The sequence below is a fragment of the Ascaphus truei genome, chromosome 3, assembly GCF_040206685.1.
Source record: "Ascaphus truei isolate aAscTru1 chromosome 3, aAscTru1.hap1, whole genome shotgun sequence".
Classification (NCBI taxonomy): Eukaryota; Metazoa; Chordata; class Amphibia; order Anura; family Ascaphidae; genus Ascaphus; species Ascaphus truei.
Window position 1 is genome coordinate 31531576 of NC_134485.1, and position 21498 is coordinate 31553073.

The following is a 21498-nucleotide window of genomic DNA, read 5'->3' on the forward strand; positions in this document are numbered from 1 at the left end:
TAAAATGGGGTTTATTTGGATAAAACCTTGGAAATACAACAACACACAAAATACAGAAATATACACACTTACTGGGGTCTTGGGGTATGAGATCTAGCCTTTCCTAGGTGCAGAGCGCCTGCTTGCAAGGGCTGACCCTGATCGGAACCTTGTTCCGGATGTCCTGGACCGAGATTCAGCTGAAAATCCTGACCGGGATCTAGTCACGATAGTCCTGGAACTGCTTTCGGCAGGAACGCCTGACCGCTACCGCTATGTTCTAAAATGAGAACTTGGTCCTCGCGTCTGACTTAGTCTCTGCAGGGCCGACTTTCCTAGCTTCAAAACGAAGCCGGTTGCTCTGCTATTTGGAACAGAGCAACTTTGAAAGCCCGCCCTGGCTTCATCGCCTCAAGCTACAAATTCGTCTGGTTCTCTGAATGGGGTTTCTCCTTACATACCCTCTCTGAGCTATGTTCAGCACGGAGGAAGGAGGAGTGACCAGAGTGTGGGAATTCCTCCCCGCCAGCCAATAGAAACATGGGCTCGTCTCGGGAATGACGTCACAGGAGGAGGCGCGCCAAGCCAGCTCGAAAAGCCGGGTGAGCGGGAAATGATTTAGCCAATGGGAGAAGCGCCTATGAGCTGTATCTCCCCCAGCTAACTCATTTCCACCCGCTGGGCAGGCTCCACCAAGTCTGGCAAACACAAAAGGGATATTTGGGCTCGAAATCCAGGAGTCTGGGGGACACTGGGTTGCCCCGGTGTAATTCACCCCGAGTACCGGCAAATCATGCCTGCTCGCCGGAGAGAATTAAAGGACTACAGGTAACTTCGGCTCCCGAACTCCTGCAAACAAAATAATTGCATTTCTACCCAAATATCCTCCAAAAAACTGACACACAAGAAATCTCACAGTTCTAGGGCCAAGGGAACATGGGGACAGAAAAAAGCAGGGGTCACTTTATTTTCAGCATGTATTATCCCTGGCTTATGGTGTTTATATAGCTATCAGGGGTAACCAGAGAGCGTAACATTTATTATATAGCCTGGTTACCCCCTACCGTCACATAATGTATCTTTTAAAGTTGAACATCTAAGCAGCAGCAACATGTCTTATTTATCCGTCACCACGTCCAGGTCAGAGGTCACAATCTCCTTCCTCTGAGAAAATGTACATAGCAATACCTCTCTTCCAAGTGCTGTTCACAAGGCAACTCCCATATTCCATAATGTGAACCAGCTACTGGCTATGTTATTACATTAAAAGAAAAGGAAAAAGGTTGCTTTTGGTGTTTCCTAAATCGGAGGCGCCTACTGCGAAATAACTGGTTATACGCCAAAGTGCTTTGTAGCGATAGCCCGTGACGGGGCGTTCTTGGGACTATCACAAGCACTGGACTGACGTCATTATCCAGTGCCTTCGTATTGATGACGGAGACGGGCGGTTGGTGTCCGGAGCAGTCGAGAGTAAAACTGTGTAGCACAGGAGGTTATACCCCAAGTCTTGCTGTGTGCAGTGAATATCCCGCACAATTCTACTACCGGCCGTTTGAGTGTGAAGTTCCGCTGGTTATCCCTGAAAGGCACACTTGTATGTATGTATGTATGTATCTTTATATAGCTCCATTTATGTACTGTACATAGTACATCACAGCAGTAATACACCTGACATAATAATATAACATGAGAATATGCGCTAAAGGCGTAAAAGTAACAGGAAAATGAGTCCCTGCCCCAAAGAGCATAGAATCTAAGTGGTAAGCTGGAAGAGCGTGCAGAGACAGTGGGAAGGTGTTCTGGTAAGTGCGTCTGCAAGGGGCCACGGTCAGTGCATATGAGATATATAGTATCAGCCACGGAGCTGCCCATATGCTTCGTTAAAGAGGTGTTTTAAGATGGGTCTTAAGAGTGGATAGAGAGGGTGCTAGTCGGATATTGAGGGGAAGGGCATTCCAGAGGTGTGGGGCAGTCAGTGAGAAAGGTTTTAGGCGGGAGAGGGATTTAGATACAAAAGTGGTAGAGAGAAGACATCCTTGAGGCGAACGCAAGAGTCAGGATGGCGTATAGTGTGAAATTATGACTGAGCTATAAGGAGGCGCAGAAGAGTGTAACCTTAAAAGTGAGGAGGAGAATTGTGTGTGTGAGATACGGGATTTGATAGGAAGCCAGGAGAGGGATTTCAGCAGAATAGACGCTGAGACAGATTTAAGAGAGAGTAAAATTATTCTAGCAGCAGCGTTTAGGATAGATTGAAGGGGAGGCAGGAAGGCCACACAGCAGAAGGTTACAATAGCCGAGATGGGAGAAAATGAGGGCCTGCGTTAAGTCTTAGCAGTAGAGCAGAAGAACATCCTCTCAATGAAGAGAGTAATCAGCGGGCACTGCTTGGAAAAACAGCTGAAAGCTGGACTGTGCAAAAAAATTTGCCTTTATTGATTCATGGCAGATACAGCCCGTGGGGCTTTGTCAAAGAGTGCCGTTACTCGTTACACACTACTCTGATATAGGAGTCAAAACCGGATGTGACGTCACGCTAACCGCTCCGTTGTCCCGCCCCCATTGTTAAGTGGGGAGTGTATCACTATGCAGGAGAGCTGGCATCACACCCGATCAGAACCAATATAAACACACACACAATATATATCACAAGGAGAGAAACATCACAAGAAGCAAAAGAAAATATAATGAAATATGTATACACATATATATGTATGCACAAACATAACACAAAAACTAACTGACAAATGTTTCTCTAGCAATAACCCATTCATGATTGAATCATGACAGAAAAAATGTGTGAATTTAAAACTAGAACTAAAATAATGATGATAGGTAATGTTAAAACCAAGTAAATGCTGGAAGGGTCAAAATAGTTTTACAAACAATATATAGGAATATCCTCTCAATGAAGAGAGCAATCAGCGGGCACTGCTAGGAAAAAACGGATGAAGGCTGGACTGTGCAAAAAATATATATAGCCTTTATTGGTTCATAGCAAATATAGATTAAAAAAGGGAGAAAAAAGGTCCCCCCTTAGCGCTCTAACGCATTTCGCCCGTGGGGCATTGTCAAATCATAATTGAATCATCAATAAAACGCAGATAAAAAAAGAATACAGGCATACCCCGCATTAGCGTACGCAATGGGACCGGAGCATGTATGTAAAGTGAAAATGTACTTAAAGTGAAGCACTACCTTTTCCCCTCTTATCGATGCATGTACTGTACTGCAATCGTCTTTTACGTGCATAACTGATGTAAATAACGCATTTGTAACAGGCTCTATAGTCTCCCCGCTTGTGCACAGCTTCGGTGCAGGTAGGGAGCTGGTATTGCTGTTCAGGGCGTGACGACAGGCGCATGCGTGAGATGCAGTTTGCCTATTGGGCGATATGTACTTACTCGCGAGTGTACTTAAAGTGAGTGTACTTAAAGCGGGGTATGCCTGTATTCAATAATTATTGACATTTTTTTCCAACGATGGTCCACAAGCTCCCATCATTACTCAGAGATTCAACTCACTTACTTAATACACTGATAGATATCACGTGGTCTTCGAATTTCTTTTGGGTCAATTTAGACATTAAGTCCTTATACACAGTTATTGATCACACACAATGTATCACTGCCATTCAATTTTTTCTTAATAAATCACAATTATCACCTGCATAAATCACATTTATCACAGAATCAATTTTATTTTTACTAACTCACAATTACTTTTTGTTTGATTCACAATATTATTTACAGACACGAGGAACAGCAATGGGCACATCATTTGCACCCTCATTCGCCAATTTATTTATGGGATACTGGGAATTTAATCACATTTTTAGCCACACCAACCCCTATTGCAAGAATATTATTTTTTATCTGCGTTTTATTGATGATTTACTTGTGATTTGGGAAGGTGATGTAGAGTTGTTGAGGGAGTTTGTGGACCATCTCAACAACAATCAACTAAATTTACAGTTTACATTTTCTTTCAATTCACATACAATTGAATATCTTGATTTAAAAAGGTATATATTCAGATTTACATATACAATCTGATTTATTCAGGAAGCCTAACTCTAGAAATGCTTTTCTAAGAGCAAATAGCAGACACCCAAAATCTTTACTTAAAGGCATCCCGAAAGCACAGTTTGAGGCTAAAACGTATATGTTCAAATATGGACAATTTCTTATTACAATCTAAAGAATTAGCCTCAAGATTTACTCAAAGGGGATACAAGGACGTGGATATACAGAGGGCAATTGAACAAGCCCTATATACCCCACGTGATAATCTTTTGGACATGCAGGGCAACACCAAAAAGAAAAGAGAACATAATGTTCCATTGTTTTATTACACAACTAGCTGATATACCCGGCGTTGCCCGGGATGTAAATCCGTAATAGGTATTATTATTTATAAATATTTGAAAAGAAACATGGAAGAAAATGTAATACGATATTGTTGTTTAAAAATGGTTTATTGTAAACACACCACAGTACAATGTATATTTTGGTGACATAAGTGATGTAAAAATGTGAGGTGTGTGTGTTCCGCTAGGGTGTGAGTGGGTGTGAGGCATCGGGTGGGTGTTCAGTACGGGTGGGGGGTGGGTAGTGGAGTGCTGGCTGTGGGTGGGAGTCCCGCTAGGGTGTGAGCGGGTGTGAGGCGGCGGGTGTCTGGTGAGAGCGTGCCGCGGTTGGTCAGTGATGTGGGTGCGTAGGGGTGTGAGTGTGGCGGGTGGGTGTGAGGCGGGAGGTGCCGGGTGGGTGGTGAGTGGGTGCGGCGGCTAGTCAGTGATGTCGGTGCGTAGGGGCGGGAGCCGGCGGGTGTGTGTCGAGTGTGGCAGGTGGGTGAGAGGCGGCAGGTGTCTGTTGAGTGAGGGCGGCGGCTGTGGGGTGCAGGGGTGTGAGGCGGCGGGTGGCTGAAAGGCAGAGGCGCGAGGCGGCGGTAGTGTGCGCGGCGGGTGGGTGAAAGGCGTGAGGGCGGCGGGCGTGTGGGCGGCGAGTGGGTGAAAGGCAGAGGCAGGAGTGCGGCGGGTGGGTGAAAGGCAGGGGCGGGGAGGGGGGTGAAAGGCAGGGGCGGGGAGGGAAAGGCAGGGGCGGGGGGGGGAAGGCAGGGGCGGGGGGGAGGCAGGGGCAAAAGCAGGGGCGGGGGGGAAAGGCAGGGGAGGGGGGGGAAGGCAGGGGAGGGGGGGAAAGGCAGGGGAGGGGGGGAGGCAGGGGGGAGGCAGGGGAGGGGGGGGAGACAGGGGAGGGGGGGGAGGCAGGGGAGGGGGGGAGGGGGGGGAGGCAGGGGAGGGGGGGAAGGCAGGGGACGGGGCAACGGGGGAGGGGGAGGGGGGGATGGCAGGAGAGGGGGAGGGGTGGCAGGAGAGAGGGGGGAAGGCAGGGGCGGGAGTGTCACTGTGTGTCTGTCAGTGTGTCTGTCCCTGTGTGTGTCAGTGTGTCTGTCCCTGTGTGTGTCACTGTGTTTGTCCCTGTGTGTGTCAGTGTGTCTGTCCCTGTGTGTGTCAGTGTGTCTGTCCCTGTGTGTGTCAGTGTGTCTGTCCCTGTGTGTGTCAGTCCCTGTGTGTGTCAGTGTGTCTGTCCCTGTGTGTGTCAGTGTGTGTGTCAGTGTGTCTGTCACTCGGTATGACGGGGGTTGGTGGGTGGGTCAGGGGGGTGATCAAAAACGGAGCTGGGGGAGGGGTCAAAAACGGAGCTGGGGAGGGGTCAAAAACGGAGCTGGGGGAGGGGTCAAAAACGGAGCTGGGGAGGGGTCAAAAACGGAGCTGGGGAGGGGTCAAAAACGGAGCTGGGGGAGGGGTCAAAAACGGAGCTGGGGGAGGGGTCAAAAACGGAGCTGGGGGAGGGGTCAAAAACGGAGCTGGGGGAGGGGTCAAAAACGGAGCTGGGGGAGGGGTCAAAAACGGAGCTGGGGGAGGGGTCAAAAACGGAGCTGGGGGAGGGGTCAAAAACTGAGCTGGGGGAGGGGTCAAAAACTGAGCTGGGGGAGGGGTCAAAAACTGAGCTGGGGGGGGTCAAAAACGGAGCTGGGGGGGGGTCAAAATCGGAGCTAGGGGGAGGGGTCAAAAACGGAGCTGGGGAGGGGTCAAAAACGGGGGGTCAACCCCCTACCCCTACCAGTAGTAGTAGTGTGGCCAGGGGTTAGAGCGCACCGGCCAATGAGAGCCATGGGGGGGGGGCAGCAATACGGAGGGGTGAGACATATGTGTGTGTGTATATACTGTTAGACCACACCGGCCAATGAGAGGTGTGCAGGGGCGGATGGGACCGGCCAATGAGAGGTGTGCGGGGGCGGGTGGGCCATGGGAGCAATCTCATTGGCCTGAGGGACACAGGCCATGCAGACATACAGTGCTTTCAGAAATATATAGTAGATTCAGTCGACAAGCCAATATGATCTGCAACATTGTTTCTAAACATTGGAATGTCTTGCATCTTGACACTAAGTTAAAACCATCAATTCAAACTGTGCCTAGATTTGTTTTCAAAAAAGCAAGGACAATATCAAACTTTGTGTCACCTAGTCTGTTTGTTTCACCTTTAACTAAGACAAGAGGTTTTGTGGCACCAGTAGGTTTCTATAAATGTGGTCACTGCAAAATATGTACGTATGCAAAATCTATAAAAACTATACGTACTAAAAGAACTAAGGATAAAATTAAGCTGAAAAGTTTTATAACATGTAATACAAAAATTGTTGTGTATATGTTAACCTGTGGATGCGGAAAAAACTACATTGGGAGGACTATACGTCCATTGAAAACACGCATAATGGAACACATTAGGTCTATAAAAAACAAAGACAAAGTTTCCAGTAGCGAGACATTTCACTGAGTGTTCGAGTGGCAAATGAAATCTACTCACATTCAGTGGAATTGAATATGTACCACCCCCAATTAGACGAGGTGATCGCCAAGGCATTCTTAACCAAAAAGAAATGTTTTGGATTTTTTCAATGGACAGTCTGAGCCCCAACGCATGAATGTTGATTGGGAGATAAAACATTTTCTCCAATAGTGTGTGTTTTTTCCTCTTCCACAGGTGACCATGATGAGATATTTATACATTTAACAATGAAGTTTGACTGATTACCAATATATCTTACCTTTTTTATGGTTATATTGCTCTTTGAAATGTTATTCTTCCTCTGGATGATCTCCTTGATTCTTCTTTCTGATATGTCTTTTGAAGCTTATCTTGTATTGCTCTTTAATGTTTGGGTGATGTTTCATTTGTTCATTACCATGTATTCAAAATTCTATAAGTGATTATTCATATACATCCATATATATCTTTAAAGACTATGACAATTATTGATGTTTGAATTATTAATGCAACTTTTTTGATCCATGTTATATGTATGTGTATACACACATACACACACATATATATATATATATATATATAAAAATGAGAGAGCGAGAGAGCGAGAGAGCGAGAGAGCGAGAGAGCGAGAGAGAGAGAGAGAGAGAGAGAGAGAGAGAGAGAGAGAGAGAGAGAGAGAGAGAGAGATTATTATCATATTTTGGAAATAACCTGTAGTCCACAATTTATATGTGTATATATGTATATGTATACTCTCTGAAAACATATGTGTTTCATATATATGTACACATTTTTTCATAATTTTTTCATTCTTTTTTTCATTTTTCATATATATATTTTTTGTAAAACTATTTTGACCCTTCCAGAATTTACTTGGTTTTAACATTACCTATCATCATTATTTTAGTTCTAGTTTTAAATTCACACATTTTTTCTGTCATGATTCAATCATGAATGGGTTATTGCTAGAGAAACATGTCAGTTAGTTTTTGTGTTATGTTTGTGCATACATATATATGTGTATACATATTTCATTTTCTTTTCTTTTGCTTCTTGTGATGTTTCTCTCCTTGTGATATATATTGTATGTGTATATATTGGTTCTGATCGGGTGTGATGCCAGCTCTCCTGCATAGTGATACATTCCCCACTTAACAATGGGGGCGGGACAACGGAGCGGTTAGCGTGACGTCACATCCGGTTTTGACTCCTATATCAGAGTAGTGTGTAACGAGTAACGGCACTCTTTGACAAAGCCCCACGGGCGAAACGCGTTAGAGCACTGATGGGGGACTCCTTCTCCCTTTTTAATCTGTATCTGCCATGAATCAATAAAGGCAAAAATTTTTGCACAGTCCAGCCTTCAGCCGTTTTTTCCAAGCAGTGTCCGCTGATTACTCTCTTCATTGAGAGGATGTTCGTCTACTTCACTACTTAACAGCTTGGAGCACGCCGATTCGAACAGACCACAAACAAGATCTGAGTAAGTCATCATTCTTATTTCAATAAGCTACCCCAGGGGACCAGCCACTTTTAGTGCGAGATATATACATTTGAGGGGTCCGCAGCAGGTTGCAAAACCAGCTTGGTCAACCTTCTGTATATTGCCAGGCTGCTCCCACACTAGGGGAGAGTCAGGACACTCAGCTGTTTTACTTCAAGTATTAACCCTTGATTGCCTGATATCGCTTTGATGGTTAAACGGATTATATATATTCCTGGATTGATTCTCTGTAGCACATGAAAAGTTGAGGGGGCTCCTCTCTTTCAACATTGTTTCTATTTTAGCAGTAGAGCAACAGAGGAAAGTGTGTATCTTTCCAAAGTTACGGCGGAACAAACGACAGGCTTTAGCGACATTGTGAATGTGAGAGCAGAACGGGCGGATTGGCCCCTTGGGAGACGGGGCAGTTTTTTTTCTTTATTAAATGTGATGTTTACACGTTGCTTTGGAGTAATATTAGAAGTCTATTAAAAAACCCAGTGCCAGCTCCTGGCTAGTTGCATTATCTCTAGGTAGACCATATTTGTCCCGGCAAAAACCGGGACAAATGTCGTGCATGCGTGAATGGCGAGCACCAACTGTGCGATCGGCACTTGGCGACCGCTCGTGCGCATGTGCAATCGGAGCTTGCCGGTCGCACATGCGCATGCGTGGCCAGCAAGCTCTGATCACGCATGCGTGGCCAGCGCAGAGAAAAAACGGGGCAGTGGCCAGAAAAGTCGACCCAAGACAAATGGCTAAAAAAATCGGGATGTCTGGTCACCCTCGTTATCTCCCACTGCCTCAAACACCAGAAATCAGATTGTAAGATCAACAGGGAAAGGATTGTACCTTCAAAATGCTACATACACTACATGTTTTCCTGCACCCCTTGGATAAACAGATAATGTCTACACCCATCTCCCAAAGAACAAGAGAAGGGGATATCGTTATGGACTCTATACCCTTCTCTGTGATTATGTGGAGGTGGGGGTGGTGATGTTGACTACTAATATATTGGTATAACACAGCTGGCATACACCTATAGCCTATAGGGGTTCATTTTAAAAAGGATTAAAAGCAAAAACTGACTGTGTAAGTGCTCATTTGCATGTAGTTACATTGCTAGCATCTCAGATACCTCTTTCCATCCAGCTTCACCACTAGGAGACCTCCTGGCAATCGATAGGGCAGGAACTCCAGCTCGGTGGTCATGGTTAAATCTCGTGGTAGGCCCGGGCACAGGAGTACTAGCAATATAGCTCCTCTCTCTTGCCAGGCTCAGAAGAACTGAGGGTGTGGTTGGCCACGTCCGGCTCCTCCTTTGTCTTCAGTGCTCGTTCAGCATTGGCTGTTACCATGTCCCCTCCCTCTGGTGGAGATTAGAGGAGGGGCACTCGGTGACAAAGCGTGACTCTGGCTCCTGGCTGAGCCAGTCACATCGCTTGGGTGGGGTTCTGGCTTTCGTGCCAGACCCTTGCAGAGCTGTGCAAGAATAAAGCGTGCAACTGTCCTGCAGAAAGTACATGCAGTTCCCAGTCTCACCGGGAACCGCTATCTTAGATGGTGCAACTCACATAGGGCGTTCCCGGGCAGGAAAACCTCAATTTTGAGCACCGTTCTTTTCCAGACCTCTTGGTGATCGCGATTCCGACAGGAATCTGTTCCTCTTGGGCCTTCACAGCACATGGTTAGCAGTCTACCGAGAGTAGGTTATACCTCAGGCAAACAAAGCTCTTTCCAATACGCTGCACTCATTCACAGTCCATCACAAGCACTCTGTGGTTCCAGAGTCTGGCTACTGCTACTAGTACTCTGGGCATTCTTCTAGCAGAGGGTCATAGGCACCTTGTACGTCAGGCACCGCTCCTAAGACACTCCCTAGGAATACCTTATGCTGCCCTTCTTGGCCCTGGTATCGCAGACCCTTTCCAAAGCCCCTGGGACAAGTTAACCAGAGCACCCCTTTAGGCATTGTACGCCTACCGACTGCAAGGTGACTTAGAACAGCAATAGCCTTTGTGTCTCCAAACGATTCACCATATTGGGCAGTCTAAGGCAAAGTTCCGTGACTGGGGACGGTCCGCCGGATGCTACACCTAGCCTCCCTCCTTCAGTTTCAGCACTTGCTCTGGAAGCGTACCTTGTTATTTCCAGCCTTGTGTCACTGAAAACCTGTCCTGTTGAGCAGTATCTCAGCAGCGCCTCCAAATGCAACAGTGTTTCCCCACCCAACGGGAGATTCTGCCATTACAGGTTGTGTGGAGCATTATACCTGTTGGTAACAGGAGGGCTGAGCTGTCCGCCGATGGTTGTGGAGACTCAGGATCAGGTTTCTGGGCTACATTACCCACATGGTTCTCTAGCAGTGCAGCGCCTCCATCTGCCGTAGGTTCCAGATGTATGGAGGCAATCTCCTACGGTAACAACGGTTACCTCTCCCCCCAGTGAGGTATATTGAACAGGAACGGTATATTCTCTCTGTACCAGCACAGTAACACGGCAATTGCCTGCCCAATACAGGGTCTGGATCGGCTACCCAGCTGAAGGATGGTTCCTGAACAATCACTACAAGTTAAGGGCCCCTGCAGCTGTCATAGCTCTTACCTACCCCTCTATCAGGGGCAGAGGTAAGGTTCACACTCACTCTCCCCCGAGGAGAAGAGAACCAGAGAAGGCCCCAATCTTAGGCGCTCTGCTGTGTGACCTGCCTCTGTCAAGTGAGGAGAGGCACTACTAAATTTGGGCGGCAATAACCCTTAAGTACAGCCCAAATTTAGTAGTGCCTCTCCCCACTTGAGGGAGGGCACTAGGTCTGATCCATGATTGGATATACTCAGGCCTAGCTGACACCGCCTCCCCTGTCACTCAAGAGCAATGCAGGGAGTGGGGAAAACCCATGATTACTACTGGCAGCCTGCTCTTACCAGGGCTTACCGCCAGTGAGGGCAGACTGGTAGCCATAGATGGCATGGCTACAACTGTCTCTGGGGTAATTCATTAAGGTCCTTTTTGTGTTGGGTCGAGTGCGTTTTACCCACAACGGACTTTAGTGAATCTGTGTTTGTCCTTGTGGGTTTTTGTGTGCAGCGTACTTTAGATATTGTGAGTATTTATGAATCATTGGGTATTTTAGAGGGCTAATCTAGTGTGATTATTTGTCTTGTTCTTTTACAGGTTAGTTTGGTGTAAACATAAAACATTGTATGTACAGCACTATGTACTGCACCATATAAGGACAAATCATTCAAAAAATATATATCACTTTTACATTAAGAATCTATGATACATTTAGTGAGTGTTGTACATTCCCAGTAATACTGATCTTTTTAGATTATTTTAATATTTAACATTGAAGGATTATGAGGCCACAATCTCTTTGTGTATCTGGGCACTTTAAAAAACAATGATTTGGCATCAGATCAGCAAAATAAGTAGCATTCTCGGAACAAATAATTTGTTTGAGTTATTGTCTCATTAGGAAGATAAATAAATACATATCACATGAAGCAGGACTCATCATATGTGCAGACATAGCAATCAATCTGTCGATGTAGTCGATGGGATGTGTGGGCAGGCGGAAGTGTAGCCGTGAAGCTTTGATGACGTTACTGAAGGGCAATGGAGGGAGTAATCAATCGCCGATCTCCTCGCGCAGTGGCGGTGGTTCGGTTAGTGGCCGGGCCTGAGTTGCGGGTTGGGAGGAGGGAGAGGCCGGAGGATGGGTGGGAAGAACAAGCAGAGGACGAAGGGAAACGTGCGGGTGAGTGGGAGACGCGGCTCCGTGCTGTGTATGTGTCACTGATCCCAGGCGGAATCCGGAGTGTGTAACGGGTGCGCGGGACAGCGAAACCGGAGCCTGTCACTGACTGCAGCCTACCCAGATACACACACACACACACACACACACACACACACACACACACACACACACACACACACACACACACACCGGAGCCTGTCACTGACTGCAGCCTACTCAGATAGATAGATACACACACACACACACACACACACACACACACACACACACACACACACACACAGACCGGAGCCTGTCACTGACTGCAGCCTACTCAGATACACACACTGTCACTGACTGTCCACTACTTACACACACACCTCCAACTACTCACACACAGCCTGTCACTGACTGCCGCCTACTCACTCACAGAGACCTACAACTACTCACAGAGAGACACGCAGAGACCTCCAACTACTCACAGAGAGAGAGACACGCAGAGACCTCCAACTGCTCACAGAGAGACACACAGAGACCTCCAACTCCTAACCGAGAGACACACAGAGACCTCCAACTCCTCACAAAGAGACACACAGATACCTCCAACTACTCACAGAGACACACAGACCTCCAACTCCTCACAGAGAGACACACAGATACCTCCAACTACTCAGAGACACATACTGTATAGAGAGAGAGACATACACAGAGACCTCCAATTACTGACAGAGAGATACACATACCCAGAGAGAGAAACCGATACCTCAAACTACTCAGAGAGATACAGAGACCCCCAACTACTGAGAGATCTACATATACACACAGTGAGATAGACCTCCAACTACTCAGAGAAACACAGAGACCTCCAACTACTCACAGAGAGAGATAGGGGGACCGTATAGTGTGTGAGATGGGGGAAAGATCGCAGCCGGAGGAGACGGGGGGGATGCTGTTTAATGGAGTAGCACTTCTTGGTAAACATGGCCCGTATACCGAAGTCAGTCCCTATATACACAGAAATGCACCTCTGTGCCTGAGTCAAGAGAAACCGCAAACTCATTATACAAAGAGACATCTTTCCCTGGATATTAAGCCATGCTCCTCCCCCCTATAAAGAGAGAGACCTTTTTAGCACTGATATTGTCTTTCATTTATTGGCTCATTGCAAGAATGTTCTCCGACACTTTCTGTATTCAACCTGGTTCTGAGACTTCTTTTTGTGGTGCCTGAGGTCTCCTGGTGGATGGTCAATGAACTGGAGAACCCCTTGGTTATGAAGTGCAGGAATTTATACTTGCATAAAACTCTCGGGCTGTCATTGTTTAGACTGGTGAGTGGTTCTACAAAAAAGGTTGTGGTCAAAGTATGATGGTACTAGGGCATTTCAGGATATCTCTGTTTCAGCACAGGTGGCTCAGTCTTCGGCTGAGCCACTGATTCAGCCACCTGTGCTGAAGCAGGGATATCCTGAAATCCAGACCACAGGTCGCGGCTGAAACTGGTGCGTGCACGCAGTGACTGGGGCCGTAGCCTAAGGCTGCAAACCCGCTGCGGCCGGCGGGGCGCGCAGCCGCGAACCACCAGACCCCTGTCCGAATGGTCCCTGCCCCCGCTGCCTCCTTCCGGCAGGGCTGACTACGTACTGTGACGCGTCAGCCGGCCGGTGCTGCAAGAATCTTGTGAATTTCGGCGCTGACGCATCACGTGGTACGCGAGTCAGCCAATGGGGAGGAGGGGAGGGAAGGAGCTAGATGGGAGGCGCCTTGGGCGGGGAGCAGGGATTTGTTTTCCAGCCATGCGGCGTCGCCGGCGACTTCTGGTATAATCACCGCCTAAGACATGCAACCCTGCTTTTCTCTGTTATCTCTTAGCATACAGTGCTTCCACTGCAGCCAGGGATTCTGGGTAATGACATGCAAATGAGCACTTGCAGTGTGTCACTCTTTTGCTTCTTGTCCATTTAACATGGGGCCCCTATACGTTTATGCCTGCCGCATTACACAGCTTTTTCAGCAAAGGTGGGGTTAAAGAAGTGCATAGCCAGTAACCAGGAATTCTGCGTATTGCAAGATAAATGTTGAGGAATTTGGCAGTATTTGTAATGTCAGTGTGCGCCTCCATATGTATTGTGAGAATACCCCATTTACCCCTTTGCTGGCAAGGAACCCGGAGCTCATTGTGCAGCTAAACTAAACCCCGCTTGTGTGTTGCAGCCCTCGAGCAGCGGAAGGGCAGCAGAGCTCCTGGCCAAGGAAAGTGGAACAGTGCCAGGTTTCATTGGGTTCGGGCCGTCACAGAATGACCTTGGCTATGTCCCCGCAGTACAGGGAGCGGAAGAGGTTGACAACCTTGTTGATGCCGATTTCCGCATGGTGCTGCGCAAACTTTCCAAGAGAGATGTCACAACAAAGCTAAAAGTAAGAGGGTGCGAATGTTCCCGGGATGTATTCCCGAGCGTTTACCGGCCAGTCGCAAAGGAGAGCTGGGACATTTTTAGTAGATGATACGGCCTGTACAGTCGTAAGAACATAAAAGTGGCAGCAATACAGGCTACAGTTACTCTATTGCCATTCAATGAGTCTCATTCTCTTATACTGTACTTACAGGTAGGTAGAGTTTTATTTACATGGTGCTAATCAGAAGGGACCTTAACACCTGGAGTTTAGTTACCATCAGGTTCTGTTAGTAAGGGCCAAAAAAGAGAAAAATCAGCACTAATGTATGTAAGATATATATCACATCACATATATTTGTAATGTGAAAAAGCCCACAAATACAATGAAGTTTTGCACAAAAGGAGGACATGTTAAGAGGGAATTTTTTCTAGTGAAATAAATCAAGTGGAATTTGATAATGTGTATATTAGTGAGAAGGATATACTGACTAATCGGTATACCTATAGGTGAGAGAAAGTACTTACACAAGGGAAACAACTGTGGAGTGATTGGATTATGCTAACGAGTGCTACAAACATATTATGGAAAATATGCACTGGGAGGATAGTAAAAATACAAATAATCTTATTAATAAAAATTAAAAATTTACATAAAATATGAAAAAAAAAGAGATGGTAATAAAATGTCTAAGTGATATTTTCAACTCTATCCTCTCTCAAGCTAAACAAACCTCCTTTTCTTCACTAATCAACACGCCCAAGTCTAACCTACGCCGACTCTGTCTTTGACTCCCTACTCAGACCACCCTCCACTGCCGCCTCTTCTTACTCCATCTCACCTCGGGACTTTACTGACTATTTTAAGAAAAGGTGGAATCCATACGTCAGGACATCCCCTCTGTTTCCTCCTCCCACCCTACACTGCTTCCTAACTCTCCTCCTGCCTTGACTCTTTTTCCGCTGTCACATCTCCATGTGTCACTGTTGATCTCCTCTTCTCCCTCTATCACTTGCCCTCTTGACCCCATTCCCTCCCATCTTCTAAAACCTCTTGCTCCTACTATAATCCCATCGCTCACACAGATTTTGAACTCCTCCCTCTACTCTGGTACCTTTCCCTCCTCCTTCAAACATGCAACAGTTATACCATTACTTAAAAACAGCAAGCTTGACCCTACCTGTCTTTCTAACTATCGACCTGGCTCCCTCCTGCCTTTTGCCTCTAAATTCCTGGAACATCTTGTATTCTCTCGCCTGCTCCATTTTCTCACCACCTATTCTCTCCTAGACCCTCTACAATCTGGCTTCCGAACTGCTCACTCCACTGAAACCTCTCACTAAAATAACTAATGACCTCCATGTTGCCAAAGACAGGTCATTACACTCTGCTCATATTACTCGATCTCTCTTCAGCATTTAATACCGTGGACCACCCTCTCCTCCTTCACATTCTCCATACTGTTGGTATTCGTAACAAAGCTCTATCCTGGAACCTCTCCCATCGTACTTCAGTGTCTCTTCTGCTAACACCTCCTCCTCATCTATCTCTCTGTGGGGGTACCACAGGGCTTTGTCCTGGGACCTCTCCTCTTTCCTCTGTACACATTGTCTCTTGGTGACCTAATCACATCTCTTGGGTTCAAATAAGACCACTATGCTGATGACACACAGATTTACTTCTCAACCCCTGACCTTACACCTGCTGTACAGACCAAAGTTTCTGAATGTCTCTCTATGCAATATCCTGGATGGTCCTCCGCCGACTTAAACGCAACATGTCAAAAACAGAGCTCCTCATATTTCATCCCAAACCTGACCCTACTACCTCCTTCCACATTACTGTTGGAAGTACTGTCATACACCCAGTAGTGCAAGCACACTGCCTATGAGTCACACTTGACTCCCCTCTCACATTCAAAACGTATCTAAAACATGTCGCTTTTTCCTCCGCAATATTACAAAGATACCCCCATTCTTCTGTTGCTCGACTGCTAAAACTCTGACTCAGGCCCTCATTCTCTCCCGTCTCGATTACTGTAACCTCCTGCTGTCCGGCCTTCCTGCCTCTCACCTGTTTCCCCTATAATCTATCCTAAACACTGCTGCCAGAATCACTCTATTCTTTCCTAAATCTGTCTCAGCGTCTCCCCTGCTGAAATCCCTCTCCTGGCTTCCGATCAAATCCCGCATCTCACACTCTAGTCTCCTCACTTTTAAAGCTTTACACTCTTCTGCTCCTCCTTACATCTCAACCCTAATTTATCGCTGTGCACCATCCCGACTCTTGCGTTCCGCTCAAGGATGTCTTCTCTCTACCCCTTTTGTATCCAAAGCCCTCTCCCGCCTTAAACCTTTCTCACTGACTTCCCCACACCTCTGGAATTCCCTTCCCCTCAATACTCTACTAACACCCTCTCTATCTACCTTTTAAGACCCACCTAAAAACACACCTTCTTAACGAAGCATATGAGTAACACCGTGGCTGATACTATACCCCTGATACTTAAATCTTGGCCCCTTGCAGACTCGCTTACCAGAACGCCCTCCTACTGTCTCTGTATGTTCTTCCTACCTACCATTTCGATTGTAAGCTCTTTGGGGCAGGGACTCCACTTCCTAATTTTTATGTCTGAAGCACTTATTCCCATGTTCTGTTATTTGTATTATTTGTTATTTATATGGTTGTCATGTGTATTACTACTGTGAAGCGCAATATAAATAAAGGCATGCATGCATACATACATACATATTGAATGTCAATAACAAATTTCAAAAATGGGACAAAATTAGAAAAATGAAACTCATGATGATAAAGGAAAAGACGAGGGTTTACCTGGCCACCCCGGGGACGTCCCTGTTTTATTAGCAGAAAATGTGGGTTCTTCTTGTTTTGTGCCCCATAGGACACCCCTGTAATGTGTATCCTTCCCTGTGATAGTTTGAATGTACCTGCTATGTATTATTCCAGCGGCCTGTCCTAAACCCTGCTCCCCCCCACCCCCACCCATATTATTTTATGTACCAATAAAATACAAGTTTTAAATAAACAAATGCTGCAGAGCGGACTTTGAACTAATGAGGCTCACAGACGTCTCTTGATTTTCTCCAAAATCGGCACATAATACCTTTTAAGATTTGCACTATGTGAGTGCATCTACTATATGCCTCAAACTCTTTACTATCTATTATATATAAATTTGATTACGCTATGGGAGTGCGCACTTCTTTTGCTTTGTTTATGTTCGTAAGGGGGCTGTGTGATGTTTACGTGCCTTTTTTCTTTTGTCCTTTTCTTACCTGCCCTTTTTCTTATGTCGATACGTTACCTGTTAGCCCAGATGTATATGGTAACTCTATGATCCTTTTTCCAGGCCATGCAGGAGTTTGGTGCAATGTGCAGGGAGAGAGAGAAGGAGACGGTTCGAGGTGTCCTTCCATACTGGCCCAGGAATTACTGCAAAATCTCCCTGGTATGTGTTAGGTGTGGCTTTCTGATGAATGCTTTATTTGTGATATGATTACATTAAGACGCGTAAAGTCTAATTTCTGTGCACACAATATTATGCTATAGTACTAGTAATGCCTCAGGATATTAAGGCTGTTAAAATTGACCTCTAAAACACCATAAAGGTCTGTTTCAGGGACAGACCTATTTGAAATTCCCTGTACTAAAACACTGCATTTGGCGAGTCATGTACTAGTTTGTTTGTAAGCTGAGTGACGCAGCAAATGACCTGGCCTTTGAAACATACATATCATACTTTTGGGTATCTTTTACAGTTTAACTCTAGCAAAAAAAGTTATAATCAAATTGAGGAGTTATTTATTCCGTTGCATGTTTTTTCTTCTGCCATAGTATATATGACACTAGATTTGCAGTGTTCCTATAGCTGCTGTTAACTTCTTCAGGACCAGGAGAGTCTCTTTTATGTTCTGTGTTGTTGCTTCGCAGATCTGTTTGACAGCAAAGATGTTGAGAAGGCGTCCTTGTTGCAACTTTAATCTTGTGTAACTTCACTTTGACGCTGCATTTCTTTAGCTAATTAAAAGGAAATGAAGTATGTCAAGCAATGTGGTGTTACATCTGCCACGAGCAGTATGGCCGTGTCCTGTACAGTGCATGGCTGAGGTATCCGTATGTTAAAGTGGCAATACAAGCTGGCAGTTTTTTCTTTTTACTTAGGATTGTAGCACGGTGTCTCTGGAGCTGTACCCCATTAATTTCAGCTCCGGGGGTCCCATTCTTCCGCAGATACCTCTGTATTAGGTGCCGATTGCTGCTCTGCTTGGCTAGCATGGATTACGTAATGGCTAGTAAAGCTCCTGTCCCCTGATGGCCAATTGGAAGCCGTGACATCAGGTTTGGCTTCCTGTTGGCCTGCGTGACGCAGGAACTTTGGCTGAGATACCGGCACCCCCTAAGGAGGTAAGTATCTTGGGAAACTGGGGGTCCCCAGAGCTAAAATTAATATGGTTCAGTTCCAGAGACTCCCTGCTTCAAACCTATGTTAAAAATAATGTAATAAAATAGCTCATGAATTGCTTCTGTAAACTATACTGCTGCAATTTTTATATTTCAGGTTTTCATACAGCATCAGCTATCCTTTACATTAGATCTTCGGCTAGTGAAAAGTGTATTTTCTTTTCCAAATGTAGGCCTTTACGTATCAGTACCACAAGTGGACCGTCTTTCCAAAGCTGTGTTCTGCGAATAAACAAGAGCTCACGTCACTATTCCTTTCCTTTTCAGGACCACGATCGCCGGGTCCGAGAAGCCACTCAACAAGCCTTCGAGCAACTTATACTGAAAGTGAAGAAGCACCTGGCTCCTCATTTGAAAAGCCTGATGGGATTCTGGCTTATTTCTCAGTGTGACACATATGCGCCCGCAGCGAGTGCAGCCAGAGTGGCATTTGAAGCTGCTTTCCCAGCTCACAAACAACCCGAAGCGTTGGCTTTTTGCAAAGAGGAAATACTGAACGTGAGTATGTTGAGGACAGGCAGTGTATGGGCAGAATACACAATACGTACGTTGTCACGAAACCTATGCAACATGCCCACAGACAACTTGATTCAGTTTGGAAATGCACCGGGCACCAGGAGGGCATAACAGAATGGCAATAACATGATGGCAGACCCCGAAACAGAGATTCACTGTCACAAACCGTGCAGCATTCCTTTGCATACTACTCCAATTAGAAGTAGCTAGGGCCCCTGACCCCTTTGGGTGCCCCAAGATGTAGCGACTACTTCGTGATGTCTGGCACTCCGGGAGCCTCGTGATGTAGTGGCTACTTCATGATGTGTGGCACTCCGGGAGCCTCGTGATGTAGTTGCTACTTCATGATGTCTAGCACTCTGGGAGCCTCGTGATGTAGTGGCTACTTCATGATGACTGGCACTCCGGGAGCCTCGTGATGTAGTGGCTACTTCATGATGACTGGCACTCCGGGAGCCTCGTGATGTAGTGGCGACTTCATGATGACTGGCACTCCGGGAGCCTCGTGATGTAGTGGCTACTTCATGATGACTGGCACTCCGGGAGCCTCGTGATGTAGTGGCTACTTCATGATGACTGGCACTCCGGGAGCCTCGTGATGTAGTGGCTACTTCATGATGTCTGGCACTCCGGGAGCCTCGTGATGTAGTGGCTGCTTCATGATGTCTGGCACTCCAGGGGCCAAATAATGTAGTGGCTACTTCTTGCCCTTTGAGTGCTCTTTTTCCTGGGGAGATCTTCCGTTTCCAGTTTAATGACGCCTCGTTCACGTGATGGCTATTTTGCCGTAGTCCCCTCGGTGAAGTCAATTTGAAAGGGTCTGTTCCCTCTATTCGCTTCCTCCTCTCCATTCTTGTTACATTAATCAGGGTGTCTCCAGAGCTGTACCGCGGGAATTTCAGCTCAGGGGACCCCCTGCTTCTCGAGATACGGGGAAAGGGGCCTCTGGTTGCGGCTTCCTGTTGGCATGTGTTGGGCAGGGGATTTAAACAGCCATGAAATCCAAGTGACTCCTTCCCCCGGGGGTCCCTGGAGCTGAAATTAAAGCAGAACCCCCCAGCTTCCTATACATGTTACAAGAAAAGCTCCTAAAAATCCCAGTCAGTATTGTGGTTGTTGAATTTCTATGAAGGTTCTTTCTTTTTCTGCTAATGCAGCACATATTTTATCGTCTCTTACACTGGACCGGCTCGGCCGCATTGTTGGGTGAGGAATAGTATCACTTTTGCGTGCCAAATGTTTTGTTGTGTATTTGATTGTGGGGCATTTGTTCAGCGCTCAGCTATTTTGTAGTTTAGTAGGTTTCCATTTTGAATTTGCGATTTTAAGAATTTTTCATAATTGAATGACTATAAAAGTGACATTTGAGAAGTATTTTCTTTTTTTTCTTTTTGCCATTTACAACTCGCTTGTTTTGTCTTCCTTATTGTAGCTGGTGTTTCTATGGGATTGTTAGTAACGGTTTTTACATGTCCTCATTAGTTGAAAGGAGCAATCCCACCGAAAATGGAAATAGTTTAAAAAACATTTTTTGAATGGGGACCAGAGTCGGCTACGGAGCGGAAGCGGGTCTATAAGCTCGGGCGTCCCAGCTGCTAACTGAGATATTTACAGCGATGCTTCCTCATGTAAAAAACAAAAGGCCACAATTGCAATCCTAGAGGAAGCTGCAACATCATTGTTGCCCAAGAATCCCTCCAAATTGTGCAACCTTATTGTTTCCCAAGGAGGAATTTTTAAACCCGGTACCATCACTGGTAAATATCTTGGTAACTGGGACACCCCCTCCCTGGCCCCCTGCCCTCCGGGTCTGAAAATAGCACTGGTCAGCTAAGGAGGACCCTCCGGTTCCAAGTATGTTACAAAATCAATCAAAAATAAATATCCCAGCCACGATTGCTGTTGTACTAAAATGGTAGCAGTATCACGCTCCGTAGGATTGTTATAACTTCTGGAATGCGTTTGGTGGTCCAGATGAAATGCTCTTTTAGGGTAAAGTAAACATATCATCATCATCAGTGTATAATATGTTCTTAGACTCTTAATAGTTTGAGATCTGCCGATTTACAT

The 21498-nt window shown here is 46.1% G+C and overlaps 1 protein-coding gene across 1 annotated transcript in view; it reads left to right on the plus strand.

The window, feature by feature from the left end:
• The first annotated feature begins 11914 nt into the window (after window positions 1-11914).
• LTN1 (listerin E3 ubiquitin protein ligase 1) overlaps window positions 11915-21498 on the plus strand; it is a 62081-nt gene continuing 52497 nt past the window's right edge. Inside the window, exons 1-4 of the mRNA XM_075593929.1 lie at window positions 11915-12055; window positions 14248-14451; window positions 17801-17899; window positions 19180-19410. Coding sequence (XP_075450044.1) covers window positions 12014-12055; window positions 14248-14451; window positions 17801-17899; window positions 19180-19410 — 576 coding nt within the window. The 5' untranslated portion in view covers window positions 11915-12013. The remainder of the gene's footprint in view (window positions 12056-14247; window positions 14452-17800; window positions 17900-19179; window positions 19411-21498) is intronic.